This window comes from Spermophilus citellus (assembly GCF_964194105.1).
Source record: "Spermophilus citellus genome assembly, chromosome: 1".
NCBI classification, from domain to species: Eukaryota; Metazoa; Chordata; class Mammalia; order Rodentia; family Sciuridae; genus Spermophilus; species Spermophilus citellus.
Window position 1 is genome coordinate 192710231 of NC_138182.1, and position 18598 is coordinate 192728828.

At 34.5% G+C, this 18598-nt stretch overlaps 1 protein-coding gene across 1 annotated transcript in view; it reads left to right on the forward strand.

Annotated features, from left to right (window-relative positions):
* FAM13B (family with sequence similarity 13 member B) overlaps positions 1-18598 on the forward strand; it is an 80078-nt gene that overhangs the window by 36487 nt on the left and 24993 nt on the right. Inside the window, exons 8-10 of the mRNA XM_081284845.1 lie at positions 2345-2386; positions 3028-3183; positions 5485-5617. Coding sequence (XP_081140971.1) covers positions 2345-2386; positions 3028-3183; positions 5485-5617 — 331 coding nt within the window. The remainder of the gene's footprint in view (positions 1-2344; positions 2387-3027; positions 3184-5484; positions 5618-18598) is intronic.

The window sequence follows — 18598 nt, forward strand, 5'->3', positions numbered from 1 at the left end:
TCTTTTTCTTATTGATTTGGATTTTTTTTTTTTAGAGAGAGAGAGAGAGAATTTTTTAATATTTATTTTTTTCAGTTTTTGGTGGACACAACATCTTTATTTTTATGTGGTGCTGAGGATCGAACCCAGCGCCCTGCGCATGGCAGGCGAGAGCGTTACCGCTTGAGCCACATCCCCAGCCCTGTTTTTTTTTAATTATGTATGTCAGACATCTTTTTCCCACTCTCTGGTGTACCATTTCCTTCTCATAGTGTGATTTCTGGTGAATGACTCTCTTATAAACTTTTCTCACACCATTCAATATATACTACATTGTCAGGTAATTTTTAAAGCTAAAATGAGTATCTCTCTAAATTTAATAGAGACTGCAGATATTAATGAGGAAAATCAGTGATTTAACTTGTATTAATCAAAATAGCAACTCATAACTAAAATTTAAAATATAAGCCTTAGATAATTGCGCAAAATATCAAAAAAATATCCTAGTTGGCATTAATACTCTTTTATAAAAGCCTCATTTATCTTTTATTTTCTACAGAAGTCACTATTTAAACTTTTAGCTTGCTACTAGAAATAGACTGTTGGCTATACTTTTTTTTAATGCACATGTATATGGTTTTTCTCCCCAGCCTTTTCTGATTTCAGAAATGAAGTTCTAAAGGACTTCTTTAAAATATGTTATTAAGCAAAGTAGGATGTTATGTGTATCAAACGAAGATAGCTTAACTATGTTGTCTGTTGAAGCACTTTTGCAGTTTGCTAATGATATACTTTTCCAAGGGAGACCTGGAGATTTTGGGGTGAATGATAAATGTGAATCTCAGTGAATCATGGGAATATTAGCTTGATGATTGACTGTTCTTTTATAATGGTTAATAGATTGTATTATTATTATTATTATTTTTTAGAGGATCTTCGTAGAACCAATTTAAACTTGCATAAAACAATGACAAGGTAGCTATAGATGTGGTATATAGGTCAATAGGGTGTGTGGTGCAAGGATCAGTCCTCGAAATGACTAAGTGGTGGCTCAGATGTCCGATGTGCTTAGATATACAGTGTCATTTAAATAGACCTTACCTCACATGATTTAAAAAAAAAAAGTCACCTGTATTTATGAACTGCTAATGTTACTCCTATTTCCTTGAATCCAATACAACTGATTTTTCCTTCAGCCTTGGAATAGATCAATGTTTCTTTGAGTGAGTACCAGATGAGGTAGTTGCATATCCTATCCTCCTTCCACTAAATATTAAAGGTCTTTTTGTGTGGAAAATAGTTTTTAAAAAATATTTTTTTAATTGTAGGTGGACACAATACCTTTATTTTGTTAATTTATGTGGTGCTGAGGATCAAACCTAGTGCCTCACATGTATGAGGCAGGCACTTTACCACTGAGCCACAACTTCAGCCCCTGAAAAATAGTTTCTTTAGAAAATTACTCTGCTAGAAATATTTATTCATGCTGTGCTGTTTTCTACTTTTGTTGTTTTTAATCACTGATTTAGTTTTTGAGGGCAAAAGAGCATTTTTGTTAATAGCAGGTATTTTGGGGCCCCCAATCTGGTACTGTGTGAATTTGGGCCAGGTAATTAACATCTTTGAGCTTCAGTTTTATGGAAAGGGAGAAATAATTATAACTTCTAGCTATTGAGAGCTATTAAATGAGATAAATGCATGTCAAGCTCTGGCTCAAATTAAATAAATATTCAAATTAAATATTCAATAAATACTTTAAAAATTTCTGTCTTGGGGCTGGGGATGTGGCTCAAGCAGTAGCGCCTGGCATGCGTGCGGCCCGGGTTCGATCCTCAGCGCCACATACCAACAAAGATGTTGTGTCCGCCGAGAACTAAAAAAAAAAAATAAATATTAAAGATTCTCTCTCACTCTCTCTCCTCTCTCACTCTCTCTTAAAAAAAAAATTTGTCTTATTAGTGATATGTTATCTCAAATTTCTATTCTTTTTTTTTTCTTTTTTCTTGTTGTTTTTGGTGGTACTGGGGACTAAATCCAAGGCCTCACACTCACAGGTGCTAGGCAAGTGCTTTACTATTGAGTCACAAACCCAGCCCTCAGATTTATCTTTAATATTTAAAACATTTACCAACAAGATTCAGAAAATGCTTCCAACCTGATATGTAATTGAAAGCATGAAACTGTGTGAGCATGCTGTTCTGGCTATATCAAGGTAATGCAAATGTGACAGTTTTTAGCACGTTGTATAGTCATTTAGTAGTGAAAAAAATATAGTATTTTTCATGTATATCTAATTACAACAAATTAAAAAATAAAATTTATAGTATTGAAAATTTCTGTAGCTTATTTCTTTCTTTGATTTCAGTGCCCATATATCTCCCACCAGCATCTTACCAGCCTCTGCAGAGTAAGTAACACAGAAGACAAATTTTTAAGAATTTAAAATATTACTAAGCTGTAGAGATAAGAATCATGTAGTTTATTGTGCTCACTGTAGAAATTACATGTAGGCAGTAAACTAATTACAATTTTATATACTGTAATAGGAACAAATGAAGAAATTCTTACACTGATATTCAAAATAAAAGATGAGCTTTCTTCAGATGATTTTTTGTTCCTTTTGAATAATTGAAAAATGTTGATAGAGCTTTCATTAAGTTTTCTTTAAAAAGTAGAATTTATGTAGAAAATATGAGTAATACCCTACATTTTTTATAGCTGGGTGTTGGTAAATTATTTTGCCTTATCAGCTTAGGTTTGGAAGGTCTATATAAAATGGTTTTCTATATAGTGAGGAATGAATTATTGGGTTATTGTTCCAATAATCTAGGAATAATTGTGACATTATGCTTGATTGTATTGCATCATCTTTTTCATTTTAAAATTTAAGTTATTATTGTTTTCTTTTGCGTAATTCTTTTTATACTTTTAGCTATTAAATGCCATAATAATTTGTTTTATTTGTGATAGGTCTTAATATTTAAGTTTATATGGCCATATACCCAGTTAGGATGCCTGCTTCTCACTAACATGCATTCTCTTTTTTAGTGTTTTAGAAAGAACAATTAGAGCAGCTGTGGAACAGCACCTTTTTGATCTGCAGAGCAGCATAGATCATGATCTTAAGAATTTACAGCAGCAAAGTCTGATATGTAATAATGAAGCAGGAAGTATTAATTGTGTTGAGGAAAGACCTAATAACCAGTAAGGAACATTTTAATTGAGAGTTATAAAATTTTTTTTCTTACTACTCTTTTATTTCTTAAATAATGGAGTTTTTGCTTGAGTATTTCTGAAAATCAGTATAATAGTGACTTTGTAAATACTTTTGTGTAAATTATGTATATACTTAGCTAACATTGAAAATCTTGTAACTCTTCCATACTAAGTTCATCATAGCCATTGTTTCTTCCTTGAACACTGGGTGAAGCAATAAACTTTTTTAAAGTTAAGTATATGTTGTATGTAGAATAACTTAAATAAATTGGACTCCTACTCTGTGTAGGAGATGGTCATGCTGTGATCTAGATAGATAGTTACAGGGACAGCAGATTAATATTAGTCTAATGCATATGGTCATTTTGTAATGGTGGACAGAAACATCCTTTGCTGTTTAAATTGTTATCCTCTGCCACTAGCCTTTCCCCGCCCCACATGATTTTTTAGATTAACTGATAATAGGTGAATTTGTATAAAAGTACCCATTATATATGATATCAAATTCATTGTTTATCTGACATTTTACCTATTGTTAACGTTTTAATGAAGGACAGACTTAACCTATTTTTCTGTCACCTCATTCCTACACTTAGGATATATGTGTACTTCGCTCGGAGACCACAATGAAATGATTTCATATTTTTATGTATTGTTTGTATTTTGGAGACAGATGTGTGAGATTTTCCCAAATTTGGAGTATTGTAGGAAAGTAAAATTTGTTAATTGGGTGGAGTGACTTCTTTGTTTTTGTGGTACTAGAGATTGAACCATGGAGCTACATTCCAAACCCTTTTTCTTTTTTTCTTTTTTTTTAATTGGTTTTATTTTTTAAATACATGACAGCAGAATGCATCACAATTCTTATTACACATATAGAACAATTTTTTCATACCTCTGTTTGTATATAAAGTATGTTCACGTCAATTCATGTCTTAATACATGTACTTTGGATAATGATATCTATCACATTACACCATCCTTACTAATCCCCTGCCAAACCCTTTTTCATTTAAAAAAAATTTTTTTTAGTAGTAGATGGACACAACACTTTTATTTTATTTACTTATTTATATGGTATTGAGGATTGAGCCTAGTACCTCACACGTGCCAGGCAGGCACTATACCATTGAGCCACAACCTTAGCCCCCCTTTTTTATTATATTTAAAAATTTTTTTTTTTTAACTTGTAGTTGGACATAATACCTTTATTTTATTTTTATTTTTTATGTGGTGCTGAAGATTGAACCCAGAGCCCCCCGCCCATGCTGGGCGAACGATCTACCGTTGAGCCACAACCCCAACCCCCCCTTTTTCATTCTTAATTTTGAGATAGACTCTTGCTAAATTGCCCAGACTAGCCTCAAACTTGCAATCCTCCTACCTCAGCCTCCTGAGTAGCCGGACTGCAGATGTGTGCCACCATACCAGGTAGGGTAACTTGATTTTAAAAGCGCTAACTAGAATAGCTATTGAATATGAAAACCATGGTTGGAATTTTAGGAATACTGTATTGTACAAGTGCATGTGTGCCATGGGACGCACTGCAGTTCTGTGTGATGATAGCCCTGATTTGTGTGCTTTGAGGACATAATTAGAACTTATACACCAGGATCTATAAGGAGTACTTGGGCTGAATAGGAAAGGAAAGGTGGTATCTAAAAGCTGGAAATAGGAAATGTTTTAAAGGATGTAATAGCACATCCCTTGGAATTTGTTTTTAGCTTAGCTTGGGATCCTTGGAACTTGCCCTTTACTTAGACAGTATTCATATTTTCACTACTGGGGAAATGACTCATGTTTCATCATTGGTGGCAGTATCATCTTTGTAAACCCAAACTGCAATATTTTGCATATTCTAAATTGTATAAGTTGGAAAATCTGCAGTAGAAGCTATTCCTGTTGTACTTGGATAAGGTGTTGAACACTATGGTCTCTAATAGTAAATATATATTAAATCAGGACAAATAGGTCAGTATCATGTAGGAGTGTGTATTGGAAGGGAAATTTCTCTCTCTCTCTCTCTCTCTCTCTCTCTCTCTCTCTCTCTCACACACACACACACACACACACACATATTTAGAAGGCATTTGACTGAAAATTTTCAAAGTCTCTGACAACATCCCAATAAGAAGGAAAAAATACATAAATTAGCAGATTTTATGATTTGAGTTAATAGGACAAAATGTGGATTTTTATGCAAAGGACATTATTAATATCTATTTATTTTTTAAAGACAGTTATGTTTATCATTAACCTAATCTGATTTTTTTTAATCTTCATTAATAGGGTTGAGATTGCCGATGATATTATTAATGCCAGTAGTAGTAACAGAGACTGTTCAGAACCTGTGGCTGGCACTAATTTAGACAATGAAGTTATGCAGCAAGATTTTATATTTGAGGATGAAGAAAATAACCAGGTAAGAAATGTAAAAAAAAAAAAAAAAAAGTTAGGCATTTTAGATGTATAGCTCTGCTTATATTGCATATTCTTTTGATACCAGAAATTATAGTTCAGTGTGTTTGCTGACAAACTTATTTGTCATGATTTTAAATCTCCCAGAATATACATTCTTCCAGGAGAGTTTGGGAACCATCATTGAGTAAAGAAGTAGGTACAAAACCTGTATTTTAATGTATTTATTGAAAAGAAATAAAGTATGAGGTATTGTGGTTGAATTTTGTTATTTTTCAAAGTTTTTCTGTAGTTTTCAGTTTTCTTGAGGAACATGGTATAGAAAAGGAAAATAATTTTCTCTTTGTAATAGTTAGGGGAACCCCTATAACAAAAGACAGATGAATGAGAAAAATGAGTATGTTTAATAACATGTATACCTTATATAAACATGGGAGATGGGGAAACAGTAAATCTCTAAGGGAAAGCTTAAATACCAGCATCCTTAAGATAAAGAAAGAAGGGTATGGGAAAGACCTAGTTATAATGAGATGACTAGGAAAAGCACCCTAAACAAAAGTAACGTTCAATAAGCAGACTGATAAGAATTTCTAGTCATTTATTCATCCTTCTCTTCCTGGTACAGAGGAGATAGCCTTACGAATGGATATTTACATTGTATAGAAAATTTCTCTTAAAAAAGGGTACTGTATGGTGGGTGTTGTAGCTGTATGGTAGTGTGCTGGTCTTGCATGTGTAAGGCTCTGGATTCAAACTTCAGCACTTTTGTGTTTGCAATTTCACAAACTAATCCACTCAATATAATCGTTACACAAAAGAGGCATATTTTAGGATGGCACAGTCTGAACCCCACTTCTGGGATCTTTACACAGAAATTAGAAAAAAACCCATGAACATGTTTTTATTTTTTTTTAATTTAATTTATTTTTGTGTGTTTATGTGTATGTGTGGTTGCTGAGGATTGAACCCAGGGCCTTTTGCATGCAAGGCAAGCGTCATATTTTTAAAATAACTAAAATATTGTCACTGTCACATTTGTTGGTGGTAGCGTTGTTTTGTAAAATAATTAATTGCAATTAATTATTACAAAATTAATTATTGTACAAAAGCAGAGGGAGGGGAATGGAGGAAGCATGGGGTTAGAAATGATGGTGGAATGTGGTGGACATCTTTATCCAAAGTACATGTATGAAGACATGAATTGGTGTGAATATACTTTGTATACAGCCAGAGATATGAAAAATTGTGCTCTATATGTATGATATGAATTGTAATACATTCCGCTGTCATATGTTAAAAAAATTAATTTAAAAAAATGTACAAAGGCAGGACTTTTAAGATGTATTTCCAAGTGTAGTTTTGGTAAGTTTAACATAAGATACTAAATGAATAGATAAGGAAGTTTTCTTCACGTTTCCAGTCTAATCCATACAAGAAAGTAAGTATAATAAGGAATTTAGAATCAACACATTTGAATTTTTATTTTTAATTGAGACAGATTAATTTAGGACAATAAGGTATACACATTCAAGGGAGAATGCAGGCTTTTTTTTTTTTTTTTTCCTCTTTTGGGTAGTGGTAGAAATTGAACCCAAGGCTTCACACATGCAAGGCAAGTGCTCTATCACTGAGCTATATTCCAGCCTGATCTTTACAAATTAATAGCCTAATAACTTGTTACTTTGGCCAAGTTACGTGGCTTCTGAGCTACTTTGTGCTTTCCTATGAACAAGTTGGGGTAATACCTACATTAGAGAATTATTTTGTAGATAAAAGGAAGTAAAAGTATCTGAGTGTGGTGATGCAAACCTGTAATCCCATTACACAGGAGGATTGTACATTTGAGGCCAGCCTGGGTAACTTGGTAAGACCCTGGTAAGACCCTATCTTAAAAAGAATATCAAGGGTTGGGATATAGCTCATTGGTAGAATGTCCTGGGTTCAATTCCCAGTAAGAATGAGAAGGAAAAACGTGTGTGAGTGTGTGTGTGTGTGTGTGTGTGTGTGTGTGTATGTGAGAGAGAGAGAGATGTGTATGTTCTATTAGATTATTAACTAGAAAACTATCCCAGAGCTGTGTGCAGTGACGCATGCCTGTAATCCCAGCAGTCTGGGGGGGAGGCTAAGGCAGAGGATCGTGAGTTCAAAGCCAGCCTCAGCAAAAAGCAAGGCTCTAAGAAACTCAGCGAGAACCCTGTCTTTAAATAAAATACAAAATAGGACTAGAGATGTGGCTCAGTGGTTGAGTGCCCAAGTTCAATCCCCAGTACCAAAAAGAAAGAAAGAAAGAAAACTGTCCCCGAAGTTCAGCTGCTGTTGTTACTTCCACTGATTTGTATTTATTAGATTAATCCCTTTTTATCTATTCAGTTAGTGCTTTTTGTAGTTGTTCCCTTGCCCTTTTCTAGATTATCAGTATCTGCCTGTTTACTGAATCATCCATCCGTATAAAACAATGTTTTTAATACTGAAATCTCTCCCCTATTCAGGGGGAAAAAAAAAAACAAAAAAACTGTCTCTTGGCCTTTCATACCGATATAGCCTATATCAAGATAACTGTTTCTGTTTATAATAAAATTCTGGAAGGGCTTGTCTATATCTGTGCCCTAAGGCACAGTGCAGTTTTGTCTAGAATACATCATAGATAAATAGCATACTACTATTATTTATTTATTTATTTTTGGTACCAAGGATTAAACCCAGGGGTACTTAACTCTATTATTTATTTTGAGAGAGGGTTTCACTAATTTCTTAGGACCTTGCTAAATTGTTGAGACTGGCCTTGAACTTGTGATCCTCTTGCCTCAATCTCCCATATTGCTAGGATTACAGGTGTGCACTACTGTGTCTGGCTCCTCTCATTCTTTTTAGCCATAATTCTGCTGAAACTTCTCTTGAAATCACCAGTGATGTTCATATAAAATTTTACTTGACCGAATATCAAAATTTGATGAAATTATGTAATTCTGCTCATTTGATAATCCTTCTACATTTGGTTTTCAGGATATCTTACTTTTTTTGTTTTTCCTATTTCACTGGCTATAACAAATCCCTTTGCTGATTGACCCCCCCCCCCCAACCCACCCACACCCACCTTGTGTAGCATGTGTGAGGCACTGGGTTTGATTCTTAGCACCATATAAAAATTAATAAATAAAAGTATTGTGTCCTGGGCTGGGGTTGTGGCTCAGTGGTAGAGCGCTTGCCTGGCATGTGTGAGGCACTGGGTTCGATCCCCAGCACCATATAAACAAATTAAATTAACAAAATAAAGGTATTGTGTCCATGTATAACTAAAAAAAAATTTTAAAAAGTATTGTGTTCATCTATAACTAAAAATTAATAATAATTTATTGAATTAAATTTGTATATTACTTTGTTATATACAGTGGATACAGTGGTGCACACCTGTAATCCCAGTGGATCAGGAGGCAAGATCATGTGTTCTACCCCATCCTGGGCAACTTCAAGAGACCCTGTCTCAAAATGAAAAATGATAAGGCCTGAGGATGTAGTTTAGTTTTAGAGTGTCCCTGGATTCAATCCCCAGTGCTAAAAACTAAATGGACAGACAAAAAACAACACAGAGACACACCAAAGAAAGCAAGAATTCTTTTAAAAATTGATTTTAGGATATGTTTATGAATGATGGGTTCTTGACCTTGAGAAAAAAAACCAGCATTGGGCCGGGGTTGTGGCTCAGTGATAGAGTGCTTGCCTAGCATGTGAGAGGCACTGGGTTCACTTCTCAGCATTACATATAAATAAATAAAAATAAAGTTCATTGATAACTAAAAAAAATTTTTTTAAAAAAACCCCAGCATTTCCCCATTTTCCTCCTACTTTTTCTATCTAAAATACATAATAATTTTCTTAGTTGAATAGTCATTTTAATTTGGCATATTTTTGCTTAATGTAATATGCAATACTTGGTTACTTGAAAAATTCGAACACATAATTAAATTTTTAATGACTTGATAATTTATATTGGACATGCATGCAGTTTATAATACTGAATATAACCAATGTTATCTTATAGAAGAGGAAAGAATTTCTGGCCAGGATAATTATAGAAGACTTTTTGGAGGAGGGGGATTTCAGACACAGTCTTTTTGAGGTTGGATTTTGTTAAAAGTTTATAGGGGAGACTTAATGGATAGCATGAGTAAAGATTACAGGAAAATGTTGGATATTAGTGAAGCATTGGTAATTGCAGGGTTCAGAGCATTGTGGGAGGATATATTGTAAAAAATAAGGAAATATTGGTAGGTTTGTATGGAGCCTAGAATACTATCTTAAGAACTGGATTTTCTCCACTGAAGGAAAAAAAAGTTTTCTATAGAAAACTTTGAAGCAAAGGGAATGGTGTACCCAGATCTCTATTTTTAAGAAGGCGGCTGTTGTAGTAAACTTATAGAATATAGATGTAAGGAAGATCGGGGGCTGGGGTGGGGGGGACAGCTAGTAGGTTTTTTGCACTAGATTTGGTGAGAACGTATAATGGTTTGAAATACCAGCACAAGAGAAGGAAGGAGAATAAAAGCAATTACAAAGGTGAAAACAATAAAGATTTAGCTATAAACTGGACATGTTGGCACATGCTGTAATCCCAGCAACTTGGGAGGCTGAGACAGGAAGATCACAAGTTAAAGGCCACCCTCAGCAATTTAGTGAGACCCTGTTTCAAAAAATATAAAGAGCTGGGGATGTACCTAAGTGGTCAAGTGCCCCCTAGGTTTAATTCCCAGTACCAAAAGTGGGGGGGAATTTTTAGCTATAAACTTGGGTAAGGAACCCAATAAGAGATTGTAAAAGTGGTCATTTTTATGTAACTGGGATACAATACCAACATGAATAAAAAAGTTGAGTCTTAAACTTTGGTTGGTGATGGGACTTCTTTGGTTATGAGTGAATGGAATTGCCAAAGCAATGACTTAAGAGAGGAAAAGTAGGTTGAGGAAACCTCAGTAATCTCTGTATTCTTTTTTTTTAGTTGTAGATGGACACAATATTTTTATTTATTTATTTTTATGTAGTGCTGAGGATTGAACCCAGTGCCTCACACATGCGAGGCAAGCGCTCTACCACAGAGCTACAGCCCCAGCCCATCTCTGTATTCTTAAAGGAAGAAGCAGTGATGGCCATAAAAGTTGGGAATGTCAAAACAGATTGTTTTTACCCTTAAGAATTTTGTGAAACTAAAAAGTTAAAAAAAAAAAAAGTGGGAGGCAAATGTGCACAAATAAAATAGGAAAAGTATGTTTAATTTTATTTGCTTACTAGTGAGGCTATGTATAAGTCTAAAGTGGTGGTTTTCTTTGCCTCACTGTTGAAAAAAAGAATAAAGTAACCTGGGAACAATATACTTAATGCTGGTGAGGGCAAGTTGAGATTAGCAGTCTCATACACAGACAATGGAAGTATAAATTGCTACAGATTTTCCTGGAAACACATTTATAATAAGAACAAAAGATGTTAAACCTTATATCTAGAAATCTCAAAATCTTGGAGTATATCCTAAGGAAATATACACAAATCTGAGATGCATACAAAGATTTGCCTACTAGAATTCTCATTGTAGTTTTATTTGCAGGAGAAAAAATTGAGAGACATTAAAAACTTCAATAACTGGGAAATAGTCAAATCATGGTATATCCATATAATGGAGCATTACTGAATCATTTGATATTGTTTTAAAGATATGAGTAATAGTCGTGAAAGTTATTTTTTAAAAATCCAAGTGTAGAATACTTGGCTTAATGAATTACCAATTTTTGTGTATATAAGAAATATGGTAAAATATTTCCAGTGGCCATCTGGCTGATAGGGTTACAGGTGATTTTACTTTTCTTAGATTCTTTTATATTTAGACTCTGATAGTTTCTATTGATTTATAGTCAATCTAAACATAAAAATTTAATTCCAATTAAAGAAATTCATTGGATTTAGTGATATAGATTATTGTTAAAGAAAGGTGCTTTGTAGGTAGTGAATTTCATGGAAGAAAACAGATGTTAGTGATTGAGGATGAGTATCCGACAAGCAGATAGAAAGATAGAAGCAGTGAAGTGTGGATATTTTTTTTTTTTTTTTTGTAACAGGGATTGAATCCAGGGGTGCTTAACCAATGCAGTCAGCCACATCCCCAGCTCTTTTTATTTTGAGACCATCTCACTAAGTTGCTAGGGCCTTGCTAAGTTGCTAGGGCCTTGCTAAGTCGCTGAGGTTAACTGTAACTTGTGATCCTCTTGCCTCAGCTTCCCAAGTTGCTGGTATTGCAGGCCTGTGCCAGTGCACCTGGCTGGAATGCTTTTTAGACAAGTACAAGTTTTGTATTGAAAATGAAGGAAAGAGAATTCTAATTGCATAGCGTGATTGTGGTATAGCTCTCCGACCCCCTTTTCTATCAAATGGTGATTTGTGTATATCAACAGTATGTTGAGAATCAATCTCTAGATAGGGATAAGATTAAAAATTGTAAAGAAGTAGGATAATTTGTGGAATACTACATGGTGGTGGCAGTGAGAAAGGGAGGAAAGATGATTCTTTCCTCAATCACAGGTTCAGTGATTATTTCTAAATAGGAAAAGTTGTTTTTAATCTGCAGTTGAAGGGAAGATACATAATGCTTTTGAACCAGGAGGTGATTTGGGCATCTTATTTAAGATTTTTTTTTTTTTTAATGAAATGCCTCATTTGCAGAGGGTGAAGAGATAGGAATAGGGTTTGTAGTTTGAAGAAAGAGGTAGTTTTTCAAGATCCTGCATGGGAAAAAAAAATCAAATAGAAAAACAGAAGTCAGCAGATACTCAAGAACCATTGGAGGACTAGCTGAAGTTTGATGGCATGAGTTTGTAGTGAACTAAACTAGCAAGGTACATTGTGTGACATCTTCTTGTAACTTTTTTCCACTGGAGGAAAGAAAGCTGATAATAAACTAGACACCATTGGGAAGGATTTTGATAAAATATCTTTAAAATAGTTGACCAGAGTGTAGAGTACATGTTAAAGTGGGTTGGAAACTTGAAATGGGGCCTTTAGTATGGCAGCAAGGTGAAGAAGTTGCCACAAGAGGGAAATGTGAGTTGAAGAGGATGTATCAGTTTCAAGTGTCTTATGACATGGTATGATTCAAGTGGCTTAGGTAAAAATTAACCAAAGTCCAGGAACATGTAAGGCTAATTAAAGTAGAGGTCAACCAACTTCTTGTAAAGGGTCAGTCAATGTTTTAGGTTTTGTGGGCATATGGTCTGTCACAACTACTTAATTCTGTTGTGGTAGCAACTAGAGAAAATATATAAACAAATAAGCATGGCTGTATTCCAAAAAAACTTTATTTTAGGTCTGGTGGGGGTTGTAGCTCATTGGTAGAGTACTTGCTAAGTGTGCATACCATCCTGGGTTTGATCTCCAGCACTGCCAAAAAAATCCAAAAAGTTTATTTATGGTCCCTAAATTTGATTTCTTATATTTTTTATGTTATAATATATTCTTTTGATCCCCTTCCCCATGCACACACAACCATTTAAAAATGTAAACACCTTGTGCTCCATTGCAGTGGTGCAGCCTAATAATCCCAGTAACTCAGGAAGCCGAGGCAAGAGAATTGTAAGTACTAAGGCCAGTCTCAGAAACTTAGTGAAACCCTGTCTCAAATGAAAAAAACTATGGATATAGCTGAGTGGTAAAGTAAGGCTGGGTTAATCCCTAGTACTGGAGATGGAAAAAGTGTAAAAACCATTCTTACATTACTAACCATAAAAAAGTGAGACTGAACTGAATTTGGCTAGTAGCCTATAGTTTGCCAGTCCTGGATTAGAATATTGTAAAGAGACCAAGGTTTTAGCTACAAAAAATAATTTTGAAGATTGCCTGAGGAATTTTTTCTACAATCTTGGGTACTGGGGATTGAACCCAGGAACTTGTGCATGCTGGGAAAGCACTCTACCACTGAACTACATCCCTAGTAAGAAGATTGTTTCTCAGAAATTGACTTGCAATATAAGGAAATCAGATTATTTTTAGCATTGTAACCAACGCCATTAAAATAAACTGAAGAATACTAGGTGCTACTCAGACCATAGTACCACAGTAGTTGTTGATTAGCCAATATGAAATTAATCTTGGGACCTCTAGTGATTAAATGTTGTATGGGGCTGTAGAGTGTGCTTAACATGTGCAGTGCCCTGGGTTCAGTCCTTAGCACCAATTTTTTAAGAAAGCTTTATGTATGGATAACTGGTTTTTGTTTTATAGAGTTCTAAAATATTTACTTCTTGAAAAGATATTGTTTAGGGGCTGGGGTTTTGGCTCAGTGGTAAAATGCTCGCCTAGCATGGGCGAGGCCCTGGGTTCAATCCTCAGCACCACATAAAAATAAATTAATTCATTAAAAGATATTGTATCCAACTACAACTAAAAAAATAAATATTAAAAAAAGATATTGTTTAGATAGGAAAATTAAGTTTATTTGTATATATTTGTAATTTTGTTATGTATTTCCAAATTGCCCTCCATTGAACCAAGTTTATACTGTCAGTCACTAGCAATGTGTACTAGTATCTATTTCACTATGCCCTTGGCAGATTTTTTTTATTACAGTCTGGTTAGTGAAAATTGTAAATTGTGATTTTCGTTTCCATTGACATTTTTGTATGTTTTTTTTGGGCAGTGTTGCTGATCAAACTCTGGGCCTCGTTCCTGCCAAGCAAGTGGCTCTACCATTGAGCTAAATCCCTGGCCCTCCATTGATATTTTTGTAAAAATGTTCAATGACTATTTTTTTGAGGGAGTGGGTGGGTAATGGGGATTGAACTCAGGGGCACTAGACCACTGAGCCACATCCCCAGCTCTATTTTGTATTTTATTTAGAGACAGGGTCTCACTGAGTTGCTTAGTGCCTCACTTTTCCTGAGGCTGGCTTTGAACTCTTGATCCTCCTGTTTCAGCTTCCCAAGCTGCTGGGATTTACAGGTGTACGCCACTGCACACAGCTTCAGCGTCTTTTTTTTTTTTTTTTTTTTCACTTTTAGTTGCCTGTATACTTTTGACATTCTTCTGTTGGATGGTTGGATTTTCCCTTTTTGATTTACAGGCACTTTTATTTATTAAGGAAATATTCCCTTTTTTGTGGTAATCTAAACATTTTAAATTTGTTGTCTTTTGAGTGCTGAAGTGCATTTTTGGCAGTGTCAATTTTATCTGTTTTTTGTTTGTTTGTTTGTTTGTTTGTTTCCCCTTTAGGTTTATGTCATAGTTGAAAAGTTCTTTTTTAAAAAATACTTCTGTGGCTTTATTTTCTGCATTGAAATATTTAACTCCTTTGAAATTTATTATGGTGTAAGATATAGAGTGAATTCTTTTTTTTTTTTAATATTTATTTATTTATTTATTTTTTGTTTTTTTGGCGGACACAACATCTTTGTATGTGGTGCTGAGGATCGAACCCAGGCCGCATGCATGCCAGGCGAGCGCACTACCGCTTGAGCCACATCCCCAGCCCCAAGAGTGAATTCTTTTTTCTAGATGTTTACTTAGTTAACAAATAAATTTTTTGAATTACCTATCTTTTCCCCACCGATTTGAATGCCACCCATAGTATAATCTAAATGCCTACATAAATTTGAATGAGTTTCTCATTCATTTTCCAGCACAAATGAGAACTATACATCCTTGCCACACTGGATGTTGTTAGTGTTTTGGATTTTGGCTATTCTGGTAGGTGTATAGTGGTACATTATTGTTTGAATTTTGAATTCCCTAATGATGTGTTTCATGTGTTTATTTACCATGTGTATATTTTCTTTGGTGTGTTTTGCTCATTTTTAAATTAGGCTATTTTCTTATTGTTGAGTTTGAGTTCCTTATATATTTTGGGTAACATGTTAGATATGTCTTTTATTTTATTTTAGTTTTAAATATTTATTTTTTAGTTGTAGTTGAACAAAATATCCTTATTTTTATGTGGTGCTGAGGATCCAACCCAGGGCCTCGCACATGCTAGGCGAGGGCTTTACCGCTGAGCCATAATGCCAGCCCATAATAAGTTATAAGTTAGGTACGCTGGTATAGCCACTCAGGAGGCTGAGGCAGGAAGAAGAGAAATTCCAAGTTTGCCCATGCAACTTAGACCTGTTTCAAAAGAAACATTTTTTAAAAGGGCTGGGATTTAGCTTAGAAGTACAGCACCCCTGGGTTCAAGTCCCACTTCCCCTCCCCTCAAAAGATGTTTTTACAAATCAGTATTTTTTTCAGATTTTCTTGTGAAATTTGTCTCTATAGATTTTTAGTAGATGCAGCAAGTTGTACAGTCATTTGGGCTGTTTTAGGGATTTGCAACTGTGTGAAGATCAGTAGTTTGATCAAAGGGCACTTTAGAATATCTGGATTTATCAGTAAACGTCCATAAAACTCATCTATTTCAGAGTACATTCATTTGTGGTACTCCCTAAATATTGAAATTATTCATGTATTGCAAACAGAAACTGCTAAAATGGAGTTACCTCGTTTCTGAAGTGGAGGCCATAAGTATTTGGGGAAACTAGCAGAGCCAAGAGGAAGAAATGGCTGTCATTTGACTTTACTATAATGGGACTGCATCAGTTTTGATTATATTAACTCAGTAAAAGAAAGTGGACTAGGGCTGAGGCTGTGGCTCAGCCATAGTATACTTGCCTGGCATGTGTGAGGCACTGGGTTCGAATCTCAGCACCACGTGTAAATAAAGATCTATCAACAACTTAAAAAGGAAGAAAGAAAGTGGACTAGATTGAACTATCTTAGTATGCAGTTTATTATATATTAAAACATATTAAATGCACAGAATGGATTGAGAAATTTTTAACCTATTTAAAAAGAAGTAACTAGCATGCTTGAGCAGAGCTAGGTAAGTGGAGATGGGAGAAAGCAAAACTAAGCAATGTGGAAGCACCAGTTATTTGATGGCTAAGGAATAGGTAGAGAACAGTTTCTGGAAATGCTAACTACGCCTTAATTAGTTCCTGGCAGTAAACACTGACAGCCCCTAAGATGTTGGTATTATGTCTGTGGGGCAACTGCTCCTACTATTATCACTGCCTACCACAAAAGCTCTCTAGCTTACTTTGAGACCAGAGTGGCTTCCTTCCATTTGAGGACTCTGATGTGTGTGGAAAGGCACAGTGGGGAGAGAGATATGAGTTATTTTGCCAGCTAATATTTTAGCAAATGACCAAGCTCTTCTCTACCCACATATGAACGAATATTTAATCTTTAATGAATTCTGAGGAAATAAATGTGATGAAACATACATTTTTACTAGTATTTAAAGAAAGTGTATATTTCGTTGTCTGTAATTGAACTCTGACTATATTATGATCTGACTTTAATTTCTTTACCCTGAGGCATAATGTACAGTGCAGTTTGGCACCTGGTTTTTCATTTCATTCTACTTCCGTCACTGCTGGGCAGTCAGCTTTTACTTCTGTCACTTTATCTTTTTTTTTTTTTTGGTCATTATTACTTTATCTTTTACATTGCCTCCAGTTGCCTTTTTGTTTACTGATTTTCACTATTTGAAAAGCAAATTTAAGAATTATGTTGCCTAAAGCTAACTGCAGCATATGTGGATATTAATTAATATTAGTCTAAAGCTGACTGCAGCATATGTAGATATTAATATTGATCTTTGTATTTTGTTTCAATTATTTCATTATAAAAAATTATAGGATTGGCAATGGAATAGTATGACTTTTTAATATAATTTATTGATTTTAGTATAAGTTTTTTCTTTTGCTTCTCTCATAATAACTCTAAGGTAGACATTAATTATTATTCTCATATTTGTGATGAGGGAGTTAGAACTGGAATTTGAGTTTGGTTCTTTGAGTAAGATATCAAGGCTCTGGGGCTAAGGTTGTAGCTCAGTGGCAGAGCTCTTTCCTAGCATGCGTGAGACACTGGGTTCAATCCTCAGCACCACATAAAAATAAACAAATAAAATAAAGGCATTCTGTCCATCTACAACTACAAAAAAAAAAAGAAACTTTTAAAAAAATAGATACTAAGGCTCACTTTAAGCATTTATTCAGGGTAATATTTTAAATATTGGGTAATTCTTTTTTTAATATGCTAGAAACCTTCAGAATGTAAGGCTGTGTTCTAGAGCTTAAAGGTTGCTTGAAGTACAATTTTTATATCAGTACTCACACTTTGGGTCTTGGGGCCCCTTTACTACTAAAAATTATGGGGATCCCAAAGAGCTTTTATTTACATAGGTATATCTATCAGTATTTACCATATTAGAAATAAAAACAAAAAAATTTAAAATATTAATTTACTTAAGCATTATAATAAAATATAAATAAGGTTGCTTTTTCTTTCCTTCTTCCTACCTTTTTTTCCTACTCTATTGCTCAGGCTGGCCTTGAAATTTGGTCTCAAGCTCTCCTGCTGCCTTAGCCTCCTTTGTAGCTGGAACTACAGACACATACCACCAGGCCCAGCCACTTTTTTCTTAATAAACAACTATTCATAAAAATTTTAAATTAGTTTAAAGAGTTGCATTGTTTTATGTTTGCAAATATTAATGCCTGTCTGACTTAGAAGACACCACTTTTGCTTCTATTTTCAATCTGCTGCTATAGATTATTTGAGACAGTTCCGCTTTGTGGAGATAAGTAGTTAGAAAAGGGAAAAAGTAATTGATTAGCTTTTTTCAGATAATTGTGCACTTTATTGCATACTAAACAAAACTGGACAAGTAGTAGTTTTTAAAGAATCTGAGAAGAAAATTAAAATTTTGTTGATTTTAGAGATGATCATCAAAAACACCAAAAATTTAATATACCTTATAGTAATGCTCAGGGTATTTGCATTAGACTTGGGAGGTTTTTAAATTTGTGGGGGAATTATGATGATGGTGGTATAACTAAGCTCATTGGAAAATGGTGTGTGTGTGTGTGTGTGTGTGTGTTGGGGGGATGTGTTTCCTGTGACTGAGGAGCAC